A 22,554-nucleotide genomic window follows, 5' to 3' on the forward strand; every position below is an offset into this window, starting at 1 on the left:
GTTGGAGGACAGTGGCTTAAATAGAATTAAAAGCAATGAATTCAGGACTGGCAAGGGCCTTAGTGGGTAAAGTGCTTGCTGCACAAGCCTGACAACCTGAGTTTGATCCCCGATCCGTTGTAGAAGGAAAGATCTGAGATCAAAGCGGTGCCTCCTACATACACACGCACATGGGAGGAGGAGAGAGCACAAAGTAAAATTCTAAAATGAAATGGCTTTCCTCAAGAATGATGGCTAACATTTATAATTCCAAACGGAGGCAGAAAGATTGTCATGGATTCTAGGCCAGCTTGAACTACAAAATGAGATCCTGTCTCAAAAAACAGAAGAGAGGGCAGGAAGAACTGGTTCAGAAAGCTTGGCTTTCCCGAGCTGGAGCAATATGAGTGTTTGTGTGCACATACCTGTACATATGTGCTAGGCAATGCTGATGAGAAAGATTGAAGTAAAAACAAAAAATAAAAGCCAAATGCAGTTTTTATTACAAAGTCATAAAAGACATTCAGTGAAATTAATTATACTTTCCTAGCTAAAACACTGAAAACCTGCTAACCTAACTTGTGGATTCTAGGGTCAACAAGATAACTAGCTCAGTGCTAAAAGTGCTTGCTGTGTGACCCTGATGACTTGAGTTTGGACCCAGGGGTCCAAAGAGTAAGAGGGAACTGATTCCTGGGAGTTATCTTCTGACCTCCATATATACTCTGGCACCAATGTGGGCTCACATATACATCCACACAATGATGAGGGTGATGAAATTATTGAAGCGGGGTGGGGGTGTTTTTCAAGACAAGGTTTTACTGTATAGCTTTGGAGTCTGTCCTAGAACTCGTTCTATACACCAGGCTGGCCTCTAACTCTCACAGAGATCCGCCTGCTTCTTCCAAGTGTTCCTCAGGATTAAAGGCATGTGCACCATCATCCAGCAATGATGAAAAGTTTTAATTAAATGTGTGTGGGGGGGGGGGCCTGGTGACACGTCTTTAATCTCAGTACTCAAAAGACAGAGACAGGAAAGTTGTTGAGAGTTTGAGGCCAACCTGGTTTATCTATCAAGTTCCAGGGAAGCTGGGCTACATAGTGAAACCCTGTCTCAAACAAACAAATGAAAAAGAATAGGCTGCTGTTTTTCTTAAAAGAGCTTCCACACAATTTAAGTTAAATTTAAGTAATTTTAAGTAAAACTTTAAAATGCTTTTAATCAGAAATTTCAAATCTTCTAAAAACATTTTATTTTTCAAATAAAGTTTAATGTTGGTTTATCACTTATAAGAAGTAGGGTTTGAGTTCTATTGGCAGCTTTATCTGTCTGTTGTAACAGGGCGGTGAGGAGCCCTTAGCCTTTCTCATAGAAGAAGTGAATGCGGCCTTGTGGCTCACTTTCTCTCTGGAACTGTTCCTAGCCATGCCAGGACATGCCAAGACACCACACTTATCCAGCAAGGCCTTCCGAGCATCTTGCATATGTGGGCAACTGGTGGCTACACCTTTTCGTAGGTGACCCTGGAATGGGTCCAGGTGGCTAGAAATAGTTGAGTTGACCAGAATTCTAATGCCTGTCATCTTGTCCTGGTAGCCTTATCTCTTTACCCTGAGAACCAGGTAAAGACCTGCATGATAGGTCGGGGTCTTAAAACTCCTGCTAGGGACATATTCTCCCTTAGGTAGACTTCCAAGAAGATATGTCACCCCATCCATCTGAGCCTGGTAGGCCACATATTACAGAGTGTTCAGAAGGGAGAATGAGCGGCTCTATGGATGTTGTCATATGCTGTGAATGGTGGTGCCGTGCAGTTCACATGGGCTTCTCAACGCTGCTTTATTTTAATAGTTACCTTTTTAAAGAGGCAATGGCCATCTTATAAAACAAAAGCCAGCTTTCAGCTGAGCGTGTTGAGAGTGTTTTGAAAGTTCCATAGTTATTATATACACATGTTGGGTTTTGTCATCATCTTTCAGAGAGAGAGAGAAAAAAAAACAGCCTGGCATAAGAGGAATTTGATCAGCTCACTTTCTTGTGGCACATGTGATTCTTAATAAGCAAAAAATGAGCCTACTATACCAGTGTGTGGCACATCTCTTCCCGGGGATGCTGGCCTGCCCGCCCTCTAAGGTGTGGAGCTTCTGTTGAGATGCAGGCTCTCTTGAGAGAGAAGAGAGCAGAGGGGGTGAAAGTCACATTTACACTCAGTCAGTTGGAGAGGCACTTGTCTTTCCCTTTATTTTCTCTTATCAGATAGTTTCTTTCTTGTCGCAGTTATTTTGGCAGGAAAATTCCAGTGTTAGTCCTTAGAAACGGTCACACGAGCTCTTGCTGCATGTTTTCCCTGCAGCTGCCCTCCTACCAGTGCAGTCAAGGCAATCACTAAGGAAAATAAGATGTCCTTGTGAAGTGGTGCTCTGGTCCTCCCATCTCTAAGATAGGGACAGCTCCCTCGACACTTGGAAGATCCTAGGCCCTGAGCTGTCACTGGGCTTTTGTAGGTCCCTGAAAGACTTGTTTTGATCTGTGTAATCAAGTGTAATGATGACATTTTAATAGATGCCAGTCTGTAATATAATAAGGAAAAATGACTGTTTTTCCTTATTTTCTCATTATAATATGTTTCACTAAAAGCCTTTGCCACTACTGTTTTAGTACATGGAGCTGGTGTGTGATGTGTTCTAATATGATAAAGATAACATCAAGACTGAAAATTGAGTTTGTGATTTATTCAGCAGTTGACTATTACTGAGTGCATTGAAATGTATTGCATGAAGCAGTGCAGCCAGTGGTTTATTTGTGTATCTTTTTTCAAAGAAACTAAGTTTGTCATAAATAAGAGCAAATACATAGTTTGTATTCGTTGCTGCAGTGAAAACACTGTAAATATGAAGCATACAGTCTGCAGTCTCATTTTTTCTGAAAGCTGCTTTTGCTTTACAGAGCTCAGAATTTTTCAGGTTTAGGCAGGTGGGTTTTGTTGTCAAATCTTTGTTCAGATCGCTAAGCAGTAGGCATTCGAAGTGAGTCATGTTGAAACCCACGACTGAACAAATTCTATTCAGATAACCAGTGAGCAACAGCCCAGTCAGCCGTAGTTGAGTGGAGCCTTGGCAGGGGCGTCCTGGGGACAGGGTTTGTTTGGTGTTGAATGCCCAGGCATAAGCGCGGTGCTCATCACACAGTGGGCATGCAGTAAAGATCTGTTGAGGAAATAAAAGAATGCATGACTCTCTTCCACTCTTGGAGTAGCTGGGAGCACCTCCCAGGTACACTCAGCTAGCTTCTGACAAAATTAGTTCTTGCTGCGAGCTCCTCTCCCCATCTTGGTCTTGTCACATGTATATCTTTGTCCCTCCTTCTACAGACATGCTTTACCTGGATTTTTCCAGGGATGGCCTAGGTGATGCTGATGGGACGGTAAATGATATAGTTCCTTACCGTGAGCATGGGGATGTCAGACACAGGGTTCATTTCTTGCCCCTGAAGTGCTAGGGGCGAGGGGTATGCACAAGGCTTTGTGCTGAGAAATGCTTCCAGCCCTGCTTCACTGGCCCAGTCACAGTGTTTGTAGGGTCATTTTCCATTGTTAGAACCAGATCACATAAGGCTTTGCTTGCTTGCTCCCCCTCCCCCAGACAGAGTTTTCCTGTGTAGCCATAGCTGTCCTGGAACTTGCTGAGTTCAGGGTGGCCTTGAACTCAGAGATCCGGGATAAAAGGCAATGCAACACCACCAGCAAGACTTTGTTCCTTTTGTTTGTTTATTTAAATTGTTTTTATTGAGCTATATATTTTTCTCTGCTCCCCTCCCTCCCGTGCCCTCCCCTTCAACCTTGTTCTTGTTGGTTGAAATTAGTGCTCTGCCCGGTTTTGGCTCCAAGGTGACTGTTACCCATTAAATGTATTTTCCAGATTATAAGAGAAAATTAGTTTGATTTTTTTAAAAGAAAATTAAATAAAAGCCAAAACATTCTAATATAAAAGGTTGCTCACTCCTTCAGGACAGTTCTGAATAGCACAGATAACTTCAGATGGCCAGAAAGTTGTTTTCTTGCCTGCCCCTTTAAAATATGTATATATTTGTTTGGAGAGAAAAAAATTCCTTATTTTCTTGGAATTGTGGTGTTAGAGAAATAGAGTTAGGAATCCGCTTGTCCTACTAGATTTGTGTTAACATTGTTTTATGCTCATATCATACTACACTGTCGTGTTTAACAATATAAAATCGTATATTTATAATTATTTCTGTTGAATCTTGCTTTGAATTAGCATTAAAGAACCTTTCTCCAACAAAGTACTTTATTGTTTTTTAAAGTGCATAAAAGTAATTGAGTGGATCCTAAAAGCCGCATTGCTTATATAACCATCTGTCCACACTGAGACAAATGTGCACCACAGTTACGCTGTCAAAGGAAGCAAAACTGTGAGGAAATGTGATACAGTGGATCTAGGGACTCGGTAGAATTCCTTTTTGGAAAAAGTGTTGTGGGTTACGGAGATGACCTATGTACAAACATGAGGACCTGAGCTTAGATTTCTAGCATCTCCATGAAAGTTCAGTGCAGTGGTACACACCTGTAACCTCAGTGCTGGGGGAAGCGAGGAACAAGGAGGGGGGGCGATGCCGGGAGCTCACTTCCAGGCAACCTAGCCAAACAGGTGACCTCCACATTTACTGACTGCCTGTCCCAAAAATAAAACATGAGGTGGAAAAGAGATCAAGGAAGACACCCAGAGTTGACCTGTGGCTCAAGAATATGTCCTGTCATTCTGGGAAGTGAGGAAGTGAGGTAGGATCATGTCAGAACAACCCAGGAGTTACCTTGAGAAGCCTCACGATCAATAAGCCTGTTAATAAAGATAATTTTAATTGACTGACATATGTCAAATTCAGAAGTTATAATGATACTGAAAACTAATCTGAACAATGAGAAGAACCAGGTCGTTGTCCTGAAACTGAGAAATGAATGCCTTTCTTAGATGAGCTGTACCGCTAGGTGACCAAGTGATACACCAGGAAAGGATCTATCAACGTGTGTAATCTCCTCCCATGAGTCAATGGGTCCACACACTGAATATCAATAGCTGCGAACTGCAAAAAGAGGGGTGAACAAAAATAATCAGCTTCTCCTGCTGCTTTGGAGGAATTGACCTAGATGAACACACTGAGCAGTATCAAGCATGCCGTTAGGGGAGCTCCCAGATCAGAACACACTGAGCAGTATCAAGCATGCCATTAGGGGAGCCCCCAGATCAAGAACAGATGAGGAAAGTGATGGAGTAGAAGGAGAAATCCACACATTAAAAGAACATTAAGTCTTTTTTAATAGACACAACTTTATTAGCACCTGAATATTTTGGTGGTAAAAGTATAACAATAATAACAGAGGCTGGAGTGATACCTCAGTGGTTAGTAGCACTGGCTCCTTTTCCAGATGGTACAGTTTCAATTCCCAGCTCCCACATGGTGGCTCACAACCATTTATAACTCCAGTGCCAGAGGATCCAGTGCCAGGCATGCACGTGGTGCATAGGCTTCCATGCAAGTTAACTGTTCATAAAATAAATAAATAAATCTAAAATAGGAATGATAAAAATCTATCAGGGATTGCCAGAAAAGTCTCTGATAGTGGTTACAGAGAGGAGAGAGAGAGAGAGAGAGAGAGAGAGAGAGATAGAGAGAGAGAGAGAGAGATAGATGGGGAGATTGCCTGGAACAAACAAGATTCCCTTGTGGTGATCAGCAAATTCTAGGTCAAGGTCCTAGGTGACAGTTTTAGGGCAGTTGCCATGTAGTAATCCACGAGACTGTACATTGTGTATACTTCTCTGTATTTGTGGGGGCATGTTTTGTTTTAAGCCAGTGTTTTAATGTGGAAGGTCACACACCTGTAGCATCTGTTTTATGGATGTAACTCTTAAAACTAAACAGCCTTTTATATTTATTGGTGGCATTACATCAGGGGTGTTGTAAAGAGAGATAGTTTTTCACCTTTACTGCTCTACATAAGAAATGTTAAGTACGTAAGCGTTTGGTGCTTGACACCAGCTGCCCGTCAGCCCTTGCCCAGCCGTTTGTATGTGGAGGAGTTGCACCAGACATCACTAGACTCAGATTCCCAGATGTCAGTCTCTTAGAATGGCCTTCTGTGACTTCTCTTTCCACCCTTGAATATAATTGAATAGGGAAGAGTGACACTATGGGAGAGTCAGATAAGAACTATTTATACGGGGGCTGGAGAAATGGCTTGGCATCTGTAAGTACTGGCTCCTCTCCCACAGGACTAGGGAACCCACATGCAGCTCACTACTATCTGTGACTCTAGTTCCAGGGCATCTATTTCCCTCTTTTGACCTCCATAGATGCAAGGTACGCAGACATTCCAAATGAGAAATAATAAAAATAATTTTAAGGACCACGTGGTGGCGCACACCTTTAATCCCAGTCCTCGGGAGGCAGAGGCAGGCGGATCTGTATGAGTTTGAGGCGAGCCTGGTCTACAAGAGCTAGTTACAGGACAGGCTTCAAAGCTACAGAGAAGCTCTGTCTTGAAAACCAGAAATAAACAAACAAGCAAATAAATATATAGATAGATAAATAACTTGAAAAGTTTAAATGATAATAAAGAACTATTTGTACAGTGGGCTGAACTAGAGAGAAACTCCATAACTGAGGCCAGGGAGATGAAGGGATATTACAACATTAGCATTCATATACTCTATTTTATGTTTTTAAGATCCAAAATTAACCAGACACTGCAAGAGTAAGGAGTGCCCTTTTCTCTTTCTAGGATTCTGGGTCCAGTGCACTGGTGAAATCTGGGCAGATATTTGGTGTTTACAGAAGAGAAAAGCGGGGGAGGGGTTCAGTTGCCAAAATGAAGCTGAGTTGGGTGAGAGGACACCCAGGGTTGGCCTGTGACTTGTGCGGGAGGGAACGCACACCCACACAAGATGCATAGAATGTCTTACAAAGCCAGACTAAACTTTCAAGTCCCTCCATGATCAAAGCCAGTGGCCAGTCAACCAATCACTTAACTGCATGTCCCACCCCACCCTGGTTCCCACACCCAGCATACACCTTGACACGGCTGAGTATTGCCGACATCTTTGGCCTCAAATTATGTTCAAAGCCTTTAAGACGTAAAGGAAAGAGGGGTGGAAGGAAGCGTTTGTCTAGCTAACTTGGGACACTAAAGATGTTTCTGAGCCTTCCAGTAAACAGTTTATCAGTCAGCTTAGAGAAGGGGCTGGACTTTAGTTTTAGAAAGTTGTCTCAAAGGCTGACAACTTCTTCTTGAGATGTACTTTGTTTGAAAACAAAGGGAAAATGGAAAGAGACTTGTTCTTCCACTTTTCCCGAAGCCATATTGTTTACAGTCTGTGCTTGCCGTGTGAAAGCTCAGGTTCAGATCTGGGTGTTAGTGCGCACACACACAGAGTGTAATTGGAGGGTCATGAAAGAGAGGAATGGGATAGAGGAAAGGAAGTCAAGTTGCACTTCTAGAGCCCATGTTTTGTATTCATGGTGTTGGGTGCTGAACGTAACTTTGCCCGTGCTTGGTAAAGCAATCCCCACCCCACTGCCCCCCTTTTAACTGTTGAGATCAGTAAGTTGTCGAGGCTGGCTTTGAACTTTCAATCCTCCTTCCATAACTTCCTGAATAGCTAGGGTGCACAGGCTGTGCCACCAGGCTGACTCCTAAGCTAGATTCAGTGGCAGCATTCACAGCAGTGTACACAAACCCCACCCACACCCAGTTTTGTTGGGCTATCTGAGATGCCTAGGTATTGGACTCAGCTAGTTCAGCTGCCCCTATAGAGCCTGTAATAGTGACCCAAAGGAAGTCCAGCTCTGCTTCTAGTGGTGGTGCATACAGGTCAGTTCAGTTGTGGATCTCGACACTAACATCGTTTCATGGGTGCTACACTGTAGGTGCACACAGCCCTCTGCTGAAAATGTGTGGTTTACACACAGGTGTTAGCTCAGTGGAGAATTTGAAATCATGTAGCTTTTCAATAAAAAAGTCCTGTCAGGATTTTGTACTCAATGAAAACTTTGTTCAGGTTTCAGTTTGGGTAACAATCCCAGGAGGATGAAGAATAGTGATTCAGGGTACTGTTTTGCTAACACATATTATTTTTTAGAATATTTTTTCAAAGTCTAGTGTGATTAAAAAATTTTTTTCTAAGAGAAAATATAAATTTAAAATGCCAGATTACTTCTTCTTAACTTTTATATTTTATAAACTTTGGCTTTTCCTAAAATATTCTAGAATTTAAAATAATGTTATTGCATTTAATGTGAGGGGTATGTGTGCGTGCGTGTGTGTGTGTGTGTGTGTGTGCGCGCATCCCTGTGCCACAGTGCATTTATGGAGGTCAGAGGGCAACTTGTAGAAGTCAATTCTCTCCTACCTACCATGTGGGATCCAGGGATTCAACTCAGCTTGTCAGCAAGAACTTTTACCTACTACTAGAATTTAAAAGCAACGTTTCCCGTTTCTGTCATGTCAAAAGCAGTGGCCCCTAGCACTCTACCATCTCCAAAAAGAATTGCCTCTGAGGGACAATTGACTGATACTTAGAGAAGTCTAAGTATGGACTTTATGAACAATTTGATTACTTCCAAAATTTGTTTGTCTAAACATTTTATATTTTCAGTTTTAAAAATCCTACAATGATTTTAGTTTGGTTATATGTGACATTGGTAGAGTAGTCATCTCCCATTCTATCCTATCTTATCCTGTATCCCAGGGCCTTATTTCCCTAACGAGGAAATTATGGATTGAATTCATTTTGTGGTTGATCATCATCTCAGGAAATAGAAACCCTCTGACCCTAGCAAACCATCCTAGTTAGCATCTGCTGTCAGTTCAGCACAGCCAGAGCCGGATAAGGAAGTCTCAATTGAAGGATTGCCCAGGTTAGCTTGGCCTGTGGCTGACGGTGAGGGATTGTCTTGATTACTGACTGTGTGGGCAGCTCCACCCCTATGCAGGATTTAGAAGGAAGATAGCTTAGCAGCTAGATGTGGTGGTGCACGCTTTTGATCCCAGCACTCGCAAGATCAAAGGCAGGAGGATCTCTGAGTTCAAAGCCATCCTGGTATATATACATAGTGACCTCTATGTATATCCTAGTGACCTCTAGGATAGCCAAGACTACATGGAGAGACCTGTCTCAAAAAACTTAGGAAAGAAAAAAAAAAAAAGAAAACTAGCTGAGTGTGACCCAGAAAGCAGCCTTTCACAAATAGTTTCAGCTTCAGTTCCTGCCCTGACTTGCCTCAAATAAACCTTTTCCTAGAATGCAAGCCGAGTAAACCCTGTCTTCCCTAAGTTGCTTTTGTTAGAGTGTTTTGTCACAGCCACAGAAAAGGAAACTGGGACGCAGTCATCCTCAGCTGAGTTAGCTGAAGGAGACCTGGAGATGCATCCTTGCTCCCTCTTGCCGACTGACCTTTACCTTCTACTCCAGTCTCACTCAGTAGCACTGCCACCACCTTTGCATGGGGTAGATGCTCTACCCTTTACAGTTCTGGCTTACTTAATAATACACATCTGAAGTCAAGCTATCCTGAGATAAACCAGTTGAGATTGACACGAAAGGTTTTTTATATGCTTGGAAGTGACTATCCTGTGCAGCTCTGGATGAGACCCATAGCTAGATCAAAGACCAGGGAAGGGAGCTGGGAGACATCCCACAACATTGGGCAGTCAGTTTTTAAAGGCACTATTGGCTGTTTGTCATAGGGATTGGTCAGTGGCCCTCAGGCTGCTTCATGCATCTGATGCTGCCTGGCCACCAAGCCCAGCTGCACGTTGCGCGTATGCAGCACCCTCCGTGAAAGGAACTACAGCGGGAAGAGAGTCCCTTTCCCTGCCATCCTCCCTGTGAGGACTGTCTAAACACCACCTCTTCCCTTGGTGGCTGACACAGTGACAACGCTTTCAAGAGTATGCACAGCCATCAGGGAGCCGTGGAAACTTTTTGACAAATGCCAGCGTGGTCTGTAGGCTTGAACACATGCACTACATGGCACCAGGTGTCACATCTCCAGTATAAGCTCCCTCTGGGAGGACCTTGAAGACCATTCCTCTCTGGGATAGTTGTTAGGCAGTAGGGAATAATAAGCAAGGAAAATTAGTGGCCTCGTTCCACATAACTGAGGAAGAGCTCTGCACTGGAGTGGACTTCTAGGAAGCTGGTGTGTCTTTGAGAAAAGATGTCTAAGAGCGTGACTTAAAGAGACAGCCTGAGATGTGACCCGGGGGAGCCAGCAGACCTTTCCCAAAGACATGCTGTCTCTACTCCCTCGCTTTCCCTGGCTCGGGCCATTTTCCCAAGACACACTTGAGTCTTCTAGAACATATGAGCCTTTATTATATTTGTCTGGGGACAGCTCGTGGTTCTGCTAAAGCCCGAGGCGATCATTGTGTTTGTGGTTTCATGGGCTAGTTATTCCTTCAGGGTGATCATTGAAGTTAAGTACTTGACAGCCAAAAGGAATTGGGGACAAACCAACTTTGCTGGGAATTTTCAGTAGCTAATTTCTTAAGATTATTCCTGAGGCCAAAGGGGGAGGGGCTCTTTAATTAAATTTGTATCTGGGTGGTGGGAAATTTAAGACAGTAGGATGGAAGACAGTAAGATGGTCTTCGGGTATCTCAAGTAAATGTAGGAACAAGAAGGAGCCTCATCTCAGTCAGGCTCCAAAGAACAATTTGACTTCTTTCTATCCACATTCTCTTTATTTCTCCTGTTAGGGGGTTTTAATCTCTAAATTATTTCCTCGATTGTATTCACTCATTATGGTGAATAACCCTTAATAGCTTTTCTTTAAGCCCAGCACTGTTCTGTATGCTTTTTATTAACCCGTGCAATGCCTCCAGGAACTTGAAGACATGAATGTGATTATTGGCTGCCCGGTCTGAGTGAGGATTCAGATAGACATAGTGATTGAATAAACAATGCCTGTGGGTCACACAGCTGTCGTGTGGTGGGTCCTGGTTTCCACTGCAGCGCTGTGGCTCCAGAGCCTGTGCTCCTGACTTCTGGTGAGCTGTCACTGAATTCCACAGATGACAGTTCTCAAGTTGGCCCAACTTTTAAAAGTTCTCCTTTTCCATATGGTACAGGTGGTCCCAAAGGACAGTCCATGCAGTCCACAGTGCATGAGTGTTTGAAAGTAGCGTCACTTTTCCCTTTAACTCTTCTTCATTCATGACTACAAAGTGGAATTTTCCAGAAATGTCATGGTCTGTAATAAACATAACAGATTAAGGACCAAAGTAGACATTGACTAGAATGTGAAAACGTAAAACAAGTCTTCTCACTATTTTGTTTATATTTTTAAATATACAGGGAAAGGTTTTTTATTATCTAAAATTATAGTAACATCATAAAGTTTATTGCTGTTTTAAAATTAATAAATGTTACTACTCAGTAAAACCAACAGACACAGTCTTTATAAACAAAAGTTCTTTGGCGTCTTAAAAGTTTAAAATGCAAAGCCCTGAAGCCAAGACCACTGATTTAATGGATATGAACCCCCCACTCCTTGATTCTATCTCCATGGTATCTTAGTTAGAGATGCATGCCCTCGGGCCCCCTTGGTACCATCTAAGTTATAATTCCTGTTGTAGCCAGAGTTGTTTGCCTTCTAGTAATACCCAGGCATAGCCCCTCAGTGACTCTAGCTAACATGCAGCCTGGTAGGGCTTTAGAAAATCCATTCTGTTCTGTTTTCTACCAGCAAGGAACTGACAAGCCTTACTCATCCATCCCGCCATGCATTCAATAATTTCTACCTCTTCACAAGCCTTTTTACCTAGCAACTCCAGAGTGATCCTCAAGGACAGTCACCTTGAGTCACCTTTGGGACTTGTGAAAGCACAGGTGCTGCTGCCCCTAGGTACTCCAATTAGTAGCTTGTTGAATGGGGAGGACCCAAGACTATTCTAGTAGTCATTGGGAGTTTAGTCCACTTGTTACATAATTACGTAGGCCCATAGACTCATGCACTGAATTTAAACAAAGTATAGGCAGCCCTTCATATCCATCTCAATGATTGAACTGCTAACATGCTATTCGCCTGCCCACGTGGTCACAGTGCTGCTAGCCCAGGAAACAAATAGCAGACAGCATGGCTCAGTGAACTGCCACCTCCAAGGAGCTATGTGGAAAAGGCATCAGGTTTCCTCCTCTAAGTTGCCCTAAGCCCATTGCCTGCAAGACCCAGGCTGTCTTCTAATGTGGGCCTTTCCATGGAGCCTGCTAAACTAAACAGGTGTCTGGTGAAAGGTATGCAACCCTTTGAGGTTTTCTTCCTCTAAAAGCTGCTGAAGACACTGAATTCACATAACCCAGAGAGAGGGGAGCTGGGGTTGACCAAAGTAGCTAGCCAAAGTTTACACCTCTGTGTCTGGGTCATTCATGTGGTTTTTGGAGTCAGATGATGACAGGTCAAAGTGTCCAGAGATGATGGTGGCACTTCTGGAGAGAGGAACCTTTATCCGCCACACCCTCGCCTGAGAACGTTTTTCACTCTTGCTCTACTAGGTCATCTTGAGTAGTGCTTGTTCAGAAGGAGGGAATTTTCATATAAACGAGGGTTTGCTTTGCATGATGGGAATCAAATTGATTTTCATTTACTCATATCTGCAAAAACTTCATCTAAATAGTTTCTTCCTTAAAAGTGGATCTGTTTTGCTTGCCTAGAGGTAGTTAATCATTTCAGTCTCTCACCAGGACCAGGAAACATGAGAATTGCCACTTTAAGCCATCCTAAACAGAGGTGGAGGTGCGCTGGGCCCTCTGCTCATGTTTATAGACACCGGTGCTCACTTTTCCTTCAAGAGGAACATCTCTTGAATTAAGCATGTAAGACTTACACCAACACTCAGACCTCCTCTTTCCCCTGTTCAGCAGGTCCAGTGAAGCAGAGAGAGCCAGATTGTGCTGTGTAAGGATAGTTAATGTACGTAAGGGTCACTCAGTTTTCAATTACAAAGTTTCCACTCATGAGTGAGTACTGTTCACCTCTTTGGCTCACAGGCAAGTTGAGAATAATTTCACCAGCGATTAATTATACTGTAACTTGTGGGATTTGCCGTCCACACATCTGCAACAGTAGGTTCCCAGGGGTAGTGGACGTTTTCTGCATTAAGGAAAGGTGTTAGCACACCGTGGGAGTCTATTCACCAGGGGTGTATTGTACTTGTTTCAGATGCTTCAGGACAATACACCGGCTTCCAAGATAAGTGCTTTTTATTTCCCTGCATCTTAGATCAATTATTTGGAATCTTTTTGGTAAGTTAAATTTAAGAGCTTAAACCATCACATCTCTGTAATTACTTAATAAGTCAAATGTTCTTACCAAAAATTATTTTGTCTGCTCTATATTGTAACTGTGCTTTGAAGAGCCAAGAAGAAGTAGGAAGCAACAAAAGGTGGCAAGAAGCCCCTGCTTAACACCCCATGTCATGAAGTCAGCGTAGTTCAGTGCCAGCAGCTCAGGTCTTTCCAGGCAAGTGCCTGCTGCAGACGACATGTGCAGTCTGTCTTCTGTCAATCAGGACACAGCTGACAGGCACGACACCTTTCTTAACTGCACGGGTTATCATTCTGCATGGGATTTCACTCAACTAATAAAAAATAAGAAATGTATTCACGCTCATTTTTATTGTTCTGGTAGATTCTATTTAACATCAGAACATCCTCCTCCGGGGGGAGACTTTATAGACTTCCAAATGGCTCTTTGCAGAAGTGCCCTTGTCTTCCCCCTAAGTTCCTTGAAGATCTCTAGATTCCTAGAGAGGAAGGAGACACTTGACTGCAGGTAGTACCAGGTACCTTGGGACACTGGCTTGGTGTGGTGTGTGGTGCTGGTCCATGCCATCTCTGAAATGCGAGTGGGTGTTCTGACAGAGGCTGCGTTTGTCCTCAGCATCCTAAAAAGCATCCCTCCCAACAAGAGCTTGCCCATTCCCTGCCTCCTCTCAGCCTTTGCTTGCACGGCAAGGTTGTTTGCTGAGAAAGACCAGTGGCTCAATGCCCACTCATCAGAGCTTGTTATCCTGGACTTCTGAAGCAGTGTCCATCTAGACTACAGTCAAGGGTTTACGGAAGTGTCCTAGGACAGTCTTTTGACATGGTAGCAGTAGCAGGTATGGAAAGGTTTATACTCCCATGCTCCTCAGGGGCCCAAGTCACCTGCTTGCTTGAGTGATCCTTTTAGACTCAGGGAGCAAGAACCGGACAGCTAGGTAAAGTGGGGGATGGCTGGGAATTCTGGCTATTTACTTCCTAGTTCAGAGTAGGGAGTATCGGCACATAGAGAACAAAGACCATGCGTTTCATGGGGAAGGTAGCCCTGTGCAGTGGGAAGCAGAGGTGAGGAGGTGGTGAACTGTGCTGCCAACCTTCTACTTGTGCACAGACCTTTCTTACCGGCCAGATTATATCTCTGCCTTTAACAATGGGGTTCATGTGAACCAATGAGGGTCACTGCAGGGAACTTTTAATTGTGGGGCCACATGGACAAGGGCATAGTTCTCATCCATGGATCTATGGTGTTGCTCCCCCTCCCCCATACACCCACACAGGAGTATAGAGCTGGGGCCCCCAGCTGACTAAATAAATTCTCAGAATGTGGCAAGCACTTAGAAAGCAGGAGATCGATGTGCCAATTATCTGTGTTCTGAGGTTGGGCTTCTCTTACTGCTCTGGCAACAAAGCATTCTCCGTGTTGACAGGACTGGATGCGGGCTGACTTCAGCACAGCAGCCATCTATGTAAGCGTTCCCGGCGCTGCGCTGCACTGAAAGCCTTGTGGAGCAGAGTGGCATAGACAGTGTCTTGACTGTGACACTCGGGTGCTCATTTGCATGCAGTCAGATACTTCGTGCTTAAATGTGACAAGATGAGTTAAGCCAAAAAATCTTAGGTGGAACCCGATGTTTATTTTATTTCTGTTCTGTATGATGACATTCTGATTAAAGCCATCAAGATGCAGAAGGTTGCTGAGGTAGAATATCTTGTTCTAGATTTCTGTATTATTTGCAGTGGTTTTTGAGGAACAGGAAAGCTGGATCAGAGGCATTATTTCTCTTTGTAACAATAACAACAAAAAACTAAAATAAAATTCTTGCAAGTGCAGCCATTTTGGAAATGTAGATAAAGGGGAAGCTGGAGGTGTGGGTGGCCACGGAGCAGCCTGCGTTGGTGGTTGCTGCCACCTACTGTATGTGCTTGATGCTTATTTAAACCCAGGAAGCTCACTAAGGTGAGGCTGTTGAAATAATTAGCAAAGAAGACACCATTACTTGACAGACAATGTTTCTTCTCTTCTCCATAAGTGGCTCCTAATTACCGAGACGGCCGCCAGCTTTCATTCGTTTCCTCCAAGTGGGCTTGAAGTTTTCTCGTGTCAGAGTTCCCGTGCCAGCGAGCCTGCATCCTTCAGGCTCTGTGTGCTGGGGGGGGGGGGGGGGATGGGGGTTAATATGCACATGGAACCATGTGTTTTAAGGTTTTGGTTTTCTTTTTTCATGCATTTTATTTGTAATTTGTAGGAGCAACATTTTGGGCTTTTAAATTAATTTTTATGAAACAGAAAATAGAGCTAGAAGATGTGCGTTGCCCCCTATGACATGAAAGATGTTGCTTTATTAGTTCTAAAACCGCTTCAGATCAGTCGGCTGGTTAAATGGAGCAAGCAATACAGGCTGTGTCAGCCAAAGCCCTTCTCTTTTATTAAGCCCCAGCTGTCAGAGGATCACTGGGTCTCCTGTGGAAAACAATCTGGCCATGAATGCCAGAGTGGCCTTTCCCGGGGCTCCTGCGCACCTGACAGTGAGCATCTGGAAGAATTTCAAGCTTGCAGGAGATTTATGTGTTGACCAGAAGTCATGCCTTTAGTCTTAGCTTTTAGCCTCTGTGACATACACTATCATGTATGTTTACTGCCACCAACTTTGTGAATTGACTTACGGTGCCACCACAAAAGATTGACGAGCAGAAATTTGACAAGGTGACATCCCAGTAACTGGAAGAGGCTACATGTCTGACAGGATGTACTTCACCTGTGTGATGCTTTTGCTTACCACGGATTACATCATTTCTAGTGGCTCCTAGACCTAGCTCCCGAAGCACCCAACATGACCAGAGCTTTGCTTTTTCTGCCCTAGGCTATTTGCTTTCTAGAAGAGAAGGCCAAGCAGGGTCTCCCGAAAAGCCACTCTCTGATCTGGGCCGTCTCTCCTACCTGGCCTACTGGAAGAGTGTCATCTTGGAATATCTCTACCACCACCATGAGAGGCACATTAGCATCAAAGCCATTAGCAGAGCCACAGGCATGTGCCCACACGACATTGCCACCACCCTGCAGCACCTCCACATGATCGACAGGAGAGATGGCAGGTGAGGCTCCCCTGTGCATTTTACTTTGTGTTTTAAGGCAGGCTTCAAACTCATGGTAATCCTCCTGCCTCTGCCTCCTGAACGCTGGCATGACAGGTTTGCGCCAGTAGATCCATCTAACCCTGAGGGGTGTTTTGTTTTGTTTTGTTTGCTTTTTTTATTTGAATTTTATTATTAAAATTTTAAATTACATTTTATCTCTGTGTGTGTGTCCATGGAGGTCAAGAGGGCCTTGCATCCTCTGGAACTGAAGTTACAGGCAATTGTGAGCCACCTGAGGTGCTGAGAATCTAATTCAGGTCTTTTTTTTTTTTTTAATTATTTATTAAAGATTTTTACCTCCTCCCCGCAACCGCCTCCCATTTCCCTCCCCTCCCCCAATCAAGTCCCCCTCCCTCGTCAGCCTGAAGAGCAATCAGGGTTCCCTGCCCTGTGGGAAGTCCAAGGACCACCCACCTCTATCCAGGTCTAGTGAGGGTAAGCATTCAAACTGCATAGGCTCCCACAAAGCCAGTACGTGCAGTGGGATCAAAAACCCATTGCCATTGTTCTTGAGCTCTCAGTAGTCCTCATTGTCTGCTATGTTCAGCGAGTCCGGTTTTATCCCATGCTTTTTCAGACCCAGGCCAGCTGGCCTTGGTGAGTTCCCAATAGAACATCCCCTTTTTTTTAGACAGGGTGCCGTTCTAAAACTCACTCTGTAGACCAGCTGGCTTCAAATTCACAGAGACCCTCCGGTCTCTGCCTCCCGAGTCTGGGAGTGCAATGTGTGCCATATCCTATAGCTCTCCACTCTTGGATTCATGTTGTCTTGCCTTGCTGTGTTACAGGTTTGTCATCATTCGAAGGGAAAAGTTGATATTGGGTCACATGGAAAAACTGAAAAACTGTTCCCGACCCAATGAACTTGATCCAGAGAGTCTAAGATGGACCCCCATTTTAATTTCTAATGCTGTGGTTTCTGAAGAAGAGCGGGAAGCTGAAAAGGAGGTAATGCTGTACTCTGTCATCCTAAGGTGTGACTTTAGTCTTGTAACTTGCTTAAACTACGTCATTGTCATCATCGTAAAAGCTTAGTTATATAGACAGCTTATAAAACGATAAAGCACTAATTTATCCTGAGTGAGACATAATTCTATTGAGTATGAAAAATGAGACATTTTCATTGATCACAAAGCATCATTTTCACAGTGACAGCATGTAATCAGATCAGATTTGGTGCTGAGCTGCAGTGCTGCTCTGTCAATCGATTCCATGTGTTTATGAACTTGCTTGGAATGCTCCATGCCAGTAAGCATGTAATGTAGTGATAAAGGACTCGAATCAATTCGCTGCATCATTAATACTGCTAAATATCCCACGAAATCCAGTCACCTTAGATTTGTTATCCTGACTGGTGCAAAGGGTCCTGAGATGATACGGCTTACATTTGCTCGGCCAGCTGACTGTCCCCTCAGAACTCACTTTGAGATCCTTTCCGCTGATCCCGGAGGCTCCAGCTGTGTAACTACCCTCTCACCAATCACCATTTTGCCCCCTACCCCGCCCAGGCTGAACGACTAATGGAACAAGCCAGCTGCTGGGAAAAGGAGGAACAAGAGATCCTGTCGTCTAGAGTTAACAGTAGGCAATCACCTGCAAAAGTACAATCGAAAAACAAATACTTGCATTCTCCAGAGAGGCGGTCAGTGGCAGGGGAGCGAGGACAGCTGTTAGAGCTGTCCAAAGAGAGTAGTGAGGAAGAGGATGAGGAAGAGGATGAAGAAGAGGACGAAGAGGATGAAGATGAGGAGGAAGAAGAGAACATTCAGACATCTCCCCCGCGGTTGACCAAACCACAGTCAGTTTCCATTAAGAGAAAGGTGTGTGCGTTGAGCTTTTCACCCCGTCAACTGTTTCAAGTCTAACTCACTTTTGCAATGTTCTTTAGTTTCTGTTTCACTCTCTGTTGGTATACTTCATATGTTTGCTGTCTCACTGATCCGTGTCATAATCATTTATCTTACAGTTGTGATTGTGTTTCCTGCTGTTAGCACTGCCATCTGCTGGTCTTCAGGACAAGAGTAAACCCAGTCATGATAACCAGGAGGGCACCTCAGAGAGTACATACATAATCACCCTTCAAGGCCTGAGGGAGTCAGATTCAACAGGGTCACATAACTCACTGGAGAAGCAGCCACATCTCAAAACTCCAAGCCAGTGCTCCTGCCTTTAATGTCCCTTACTCTCATATAGAATTGCTCGGTATTTCGTACCCTTGATTTTGCTGCTGCTACTTTGCATGTAGCCAACTACTCATTAGTAGTTTTTAATTTCTCCAGATTACACCAGCTCGTGCCCAGTGGCACAGAAAGCGGAGCATTGATTTTTGTTTGTAGGCAATAGTTCTCCCATATCTGCTTGTCTGTCTGTGGCGTGCAGCAGGGCCAGATACTGTTAGGCTAGCCATGACAAGTAGTGATAGCATGGTACAAATGAAGGCTCTGCCCACGGCTGTCCTGAGAGGTGTTTGTCAGGCGGTTGCTGGTCTGACCCCACAGATGGATGTAGCAAAGGGGAGCATTCCATGAAGTGCACTACTGGCCGCTGAGCATTTTAATTTCTTAGACAGAGAATGCATTTGTGTATTATGAGTATAATGAGAGGAACTCGATGTAAAAACATGAACAACCAGAATCATCCAAGGAATGGCATGGGCCACTACTGTCCATATGGATTTAACCTGAAGGGAGTCAGCTCTGTATTGGCTGCACTTGTATCTGGGGAAAGTCTGGTTGCTTAGGGAGGGTAAGAGGATGAAGGGAATTAATGACAACAAATGTCAAATTACTAATGTGGTTAAATTTTAGAATTATTAATAGGTCTAAATGTGCTCTTTAAGAATATTGAAAGCATTAAAAATGTATGATGCAGTAATTCTTTGGTACTGCTTGGAGGTAGTGCCCTTGCCCCTCACCATGTTGGGAATGGAGCAAGTACCTTGTACGTGAGAGGTAAGTGCTCTGTCAGTGAGCTACACCCTGGACCTAAAGCCTAGCATTTGTGTAAACATAGTGATCCCTCAAAGAGTAGTTCCATCAATTTCATGGCTCATTGATACATATCTTAACATCGAATCTGCCTGTTCCTTTATTTAAATTTTGTATCATAGGTACTTTTTTCTTGGATAGATAGCTTATCATTGCAACCTTGGGAAATCATTTGTTCCATTATCTTACACAGAAAGATTTTATCACTTTTTTAGATATCTTCCTTATCAAAATAGTATATAAAGTTAATTGCTCATATCCCAGCAGCCACCAGTCTCTAACTCTTGTTTTCTAACTGATGAAGTAATTGTTTCTTCAAGTGCCCTTTCATTTCTGGGGCAAGGAGGTTTCCCATAGTTCTTGTCATGCAGTTAGTAGGTGATGGGTGGTTGACCTCATAGCTGATTACTGCAGCATTCACAAAAGCACTGTTTATAGAAACAGTCTGTGATATCCAGATATTGAGGCTGGCAAGTGCCGCTTAGAAAGTACATGCTAGAAGAGCAGTGCTCAGCTTGAAAATCTGCAGTCAAGCTGCTGGGTGCTCTCTCTCAAAGCCCCTGCTTGAGTAAACAAGTGTTTTATTTGGAAAACCCTTGCCTGTGTTCTTGGCACCCAAGAGGGATGTTAAACATCAAATGGAAGGTTAAGTACAAAGGCATTGCAGAAGTCCTGACAGATAAGGCTTCCAGGCACACTCAGGACTTTGCTGCATGTCGCCTCAACCATTTAATTTCTCAGGAGCACTTGTGTATTATGTTTGGAATTAATTTCAGAGGCCGTTTGTAGTAAAGAAGAAAAGGGGCCGTAAACGCCGGAGGATCAACAGCAGCGTGACAACCGAGACGATTTCTGAGACAACCGAGGTACTGCACGAGCCCTTTGACAACTCGGATGAAGAGAGGCCCATGCCGCAGCTGGAGCCTACCTGTGAGATCGAGGTACAGGAAGAGGGCAGGAAGCCAGTTCTGAGAAGAGCATATCAGCATCAGCCGGGGAAGAAGAGGCAGACGGAGGAAGAGGAAGAAAAAGACAATCATCTCTTCAAGAACGCTGCCCTCTGTAGAAGTAAGTGGAGGCTTGCAAGGCTTTAGCCACTGATGTCCACAGGCTGTACCGATGCATCTAAAAAGGGTCAACCCTTCTTTTCTCACTCACAATGGCTCAGCCTTTTTTTCTTTTAATGGGGTTTTGTGTTAGACGTCGTCTCTAAACTAAAATGTATCTCTTACTCTGTAGAAATTGGCTCAATCTCAGAAGCTTTGAAGACTAGTAAGAAACACAGTGCAAGTTTCTTGCTGCCCATCTGTGGTTTTCTACCTATTAGTGTTTTGGCATCAGGGTGCATGTTGCCAGTGTGAGCAGTGGATGTGCAGTTCTCTTTTCCTTGAAGACAGCTTCCCGTGCACAGGGTGCATCTTGCCACTCTGCAGTGCCCAAAGCCCACTGTGGTCCAGAGGCATCTCAGCTAACCTGCAGCAGCCTTGCTAATATGGGGGTACAGAAATCCCATAGACAGGCTTCTCTTTGAAGTTGACAGGGACACCCTCTCTCCCCATCCTCTACAAACATACCAGACATCAATGAATGTCTTTGATGCCCTGTTTAAAGCATCCTTTGCCCTGTTAGCACAGGTACTCCCAGATGAACGATGAGGATTTGTGGGACAGCCTCTCGATAGCTGGAAAGCTGAAATGACTCTGTCCAAATCTTGCTGCAGCCTAGGGAACAGCCAACTCCTTTTTCTGGGAACCACAGGAGTTGCTGTCTGTAGCTGGTGTTAGGAACTAGCCAGTACCTCCTTGACTTCTTTAGTGAATATCTATAGTTCCCCTTTTCATTGTTTTTACATTTCTTCCTTTTCTCTTTTAAAGACAGTCTCTCAGTATGTAGCCCCAGCGTGCCTGGAATTCCATATATAGACATCCTGGCCTCAAATTTAGAAGTCAGTCCTCCTCTGCTTCCCAGGTGCTGGGATCGAAGGTGTACACCACCACAACTAGCCCCACCGCTCTTTTTGGGGACAGTGTATCTCACTTTTACTTGGAACTCAACCTGTTTCTACTAGCCTTTTTCCCAGTGAGCCCCCAGGATCTGTCTGTCTTTGGCACCTCAATACTGAGGCTACTAAGGCTCCAGGCATGAGGCACCCCACCCGGTCTTTGTATGGAATCAAGGGATCTGAACTCAATCTGCATGACTGTGTGGCAAGCACTTTACCCATAGGAAACAAACTGCCAGGAGAGACATTTCCAGGTGTGAAGACAACCTTACTTCCACGTCTGGCTGTCTGTAGAAGCCTAGAGATGAGCTGTCACTTCCTCTCTTCTCTGCTTTGTGTTCTTTACCCTTTGTGCACAATCTGCCAGCTTTGCTCCAGGATCCTCTCTTTCTTGAAGGTGGTTATCAGAAAACTCATCTTCTCATTTAGGGATGTATCCCTACAGCAGCTGTAGATCGGTAGCACAGAGAACACAAATGTGGGTAAAAGCACTTGCTGCCAAGCCTAACAACCTGATTTTTATCTCCCATACTCACACGGTAGAAAGAGAAAACCTGTTCCTGAAAATTGTGCTCAAACTTATACACACGCGTACTCACATATAAATATAAAACACGAGGGTAAGGACATTGACATGGCTGATACTTGCCATTGTGAACAGAAAGGAAATGGTCTGAGCATCCTTAGAAAGCTGACCAAGGCCTGGAGCTCAGCACTTGTACAGATCCTGTATCATATGCTTGTCCTGTTAGTCAGTGTGGGTGATGCCTGGAGGGAAGTCTGTGTGCGATTGTTTTATTATTTAAATGACAATGCTGCTTCTGGCATCTCTTTCTACTTCTGGCTTCTACTACTGTTCATTTATATTCTCTAAAATACTTTGTTGGTTTTTGGGGTTTTGAGACAGGGCTCATTTTATAGCCCTGGCTGTCCAGAAACTCACTATGTAGACCAGGACCCTCCATACCCAGATAAAATTGTGTTTCTAATAAGAATGTCACTCTTTATACAACTTTCCCTTTAGATTGACCACTGATTCTTGATTTGATTCTTTTTGTTTGTTTTGTTTTGTTTCATTTTTCAAGACATGGTTTCTCTGTGTAACAGTCCTGG

The 22,554-nt window shown here is 44.0% G+C and overlaps 1 protein-coding gene across 7 annotated transcripts in view; it reads left to right on the forward strand.

Moving 5' to 3' along the window:
- Kat6b (lysine acetyltransferase 6B) overlaps positions 1 to 22,554 on the forward strand; it is a 186,548-nt gene that overhangs the window by 158,537 nt on the left and 5,457 nt on the right. For all 7 annotated transcript variants that reach the window (XM_041638852.1, XM_041638851.1, XM_041638849.1 and 4 more), the window contains 4 exons: positions 16,179 to 16,410; positions 17,241 to 17,400; positions 17,961 to 18,272; positions 20,216 to 20,507. In XM_041638852.1, the coding sequence (XP_041494786.1) occupies positions 16,179 to 16,410; positions 17,241 to 17,400; positions 17,961 to 18,272; positions 20,216 to 20,507 (996 nt within the window). The remainder of the gene's footprint in view (positions 1 to 16,178; positions 16,411 to 17,240; positions 17,401 to 17,960; positions 18,273 to 20,215; positions 20,508 to 22,554) is intronic.

This window comes from Microtus oregoni, unplaced genomic scaffold, assembly GCF_018167655.1.
Source record: "Microtus oregoni isolate MIOR12 unplaced genomic scaffold, Mior012 000056F_ref0000123, whole genome shotgun sequence".
NCBI lineage: Eukaryota > Metazoa > Chordata > Mammalia > Rodentia > Cricetidae > Microtus > Microtus oregoni.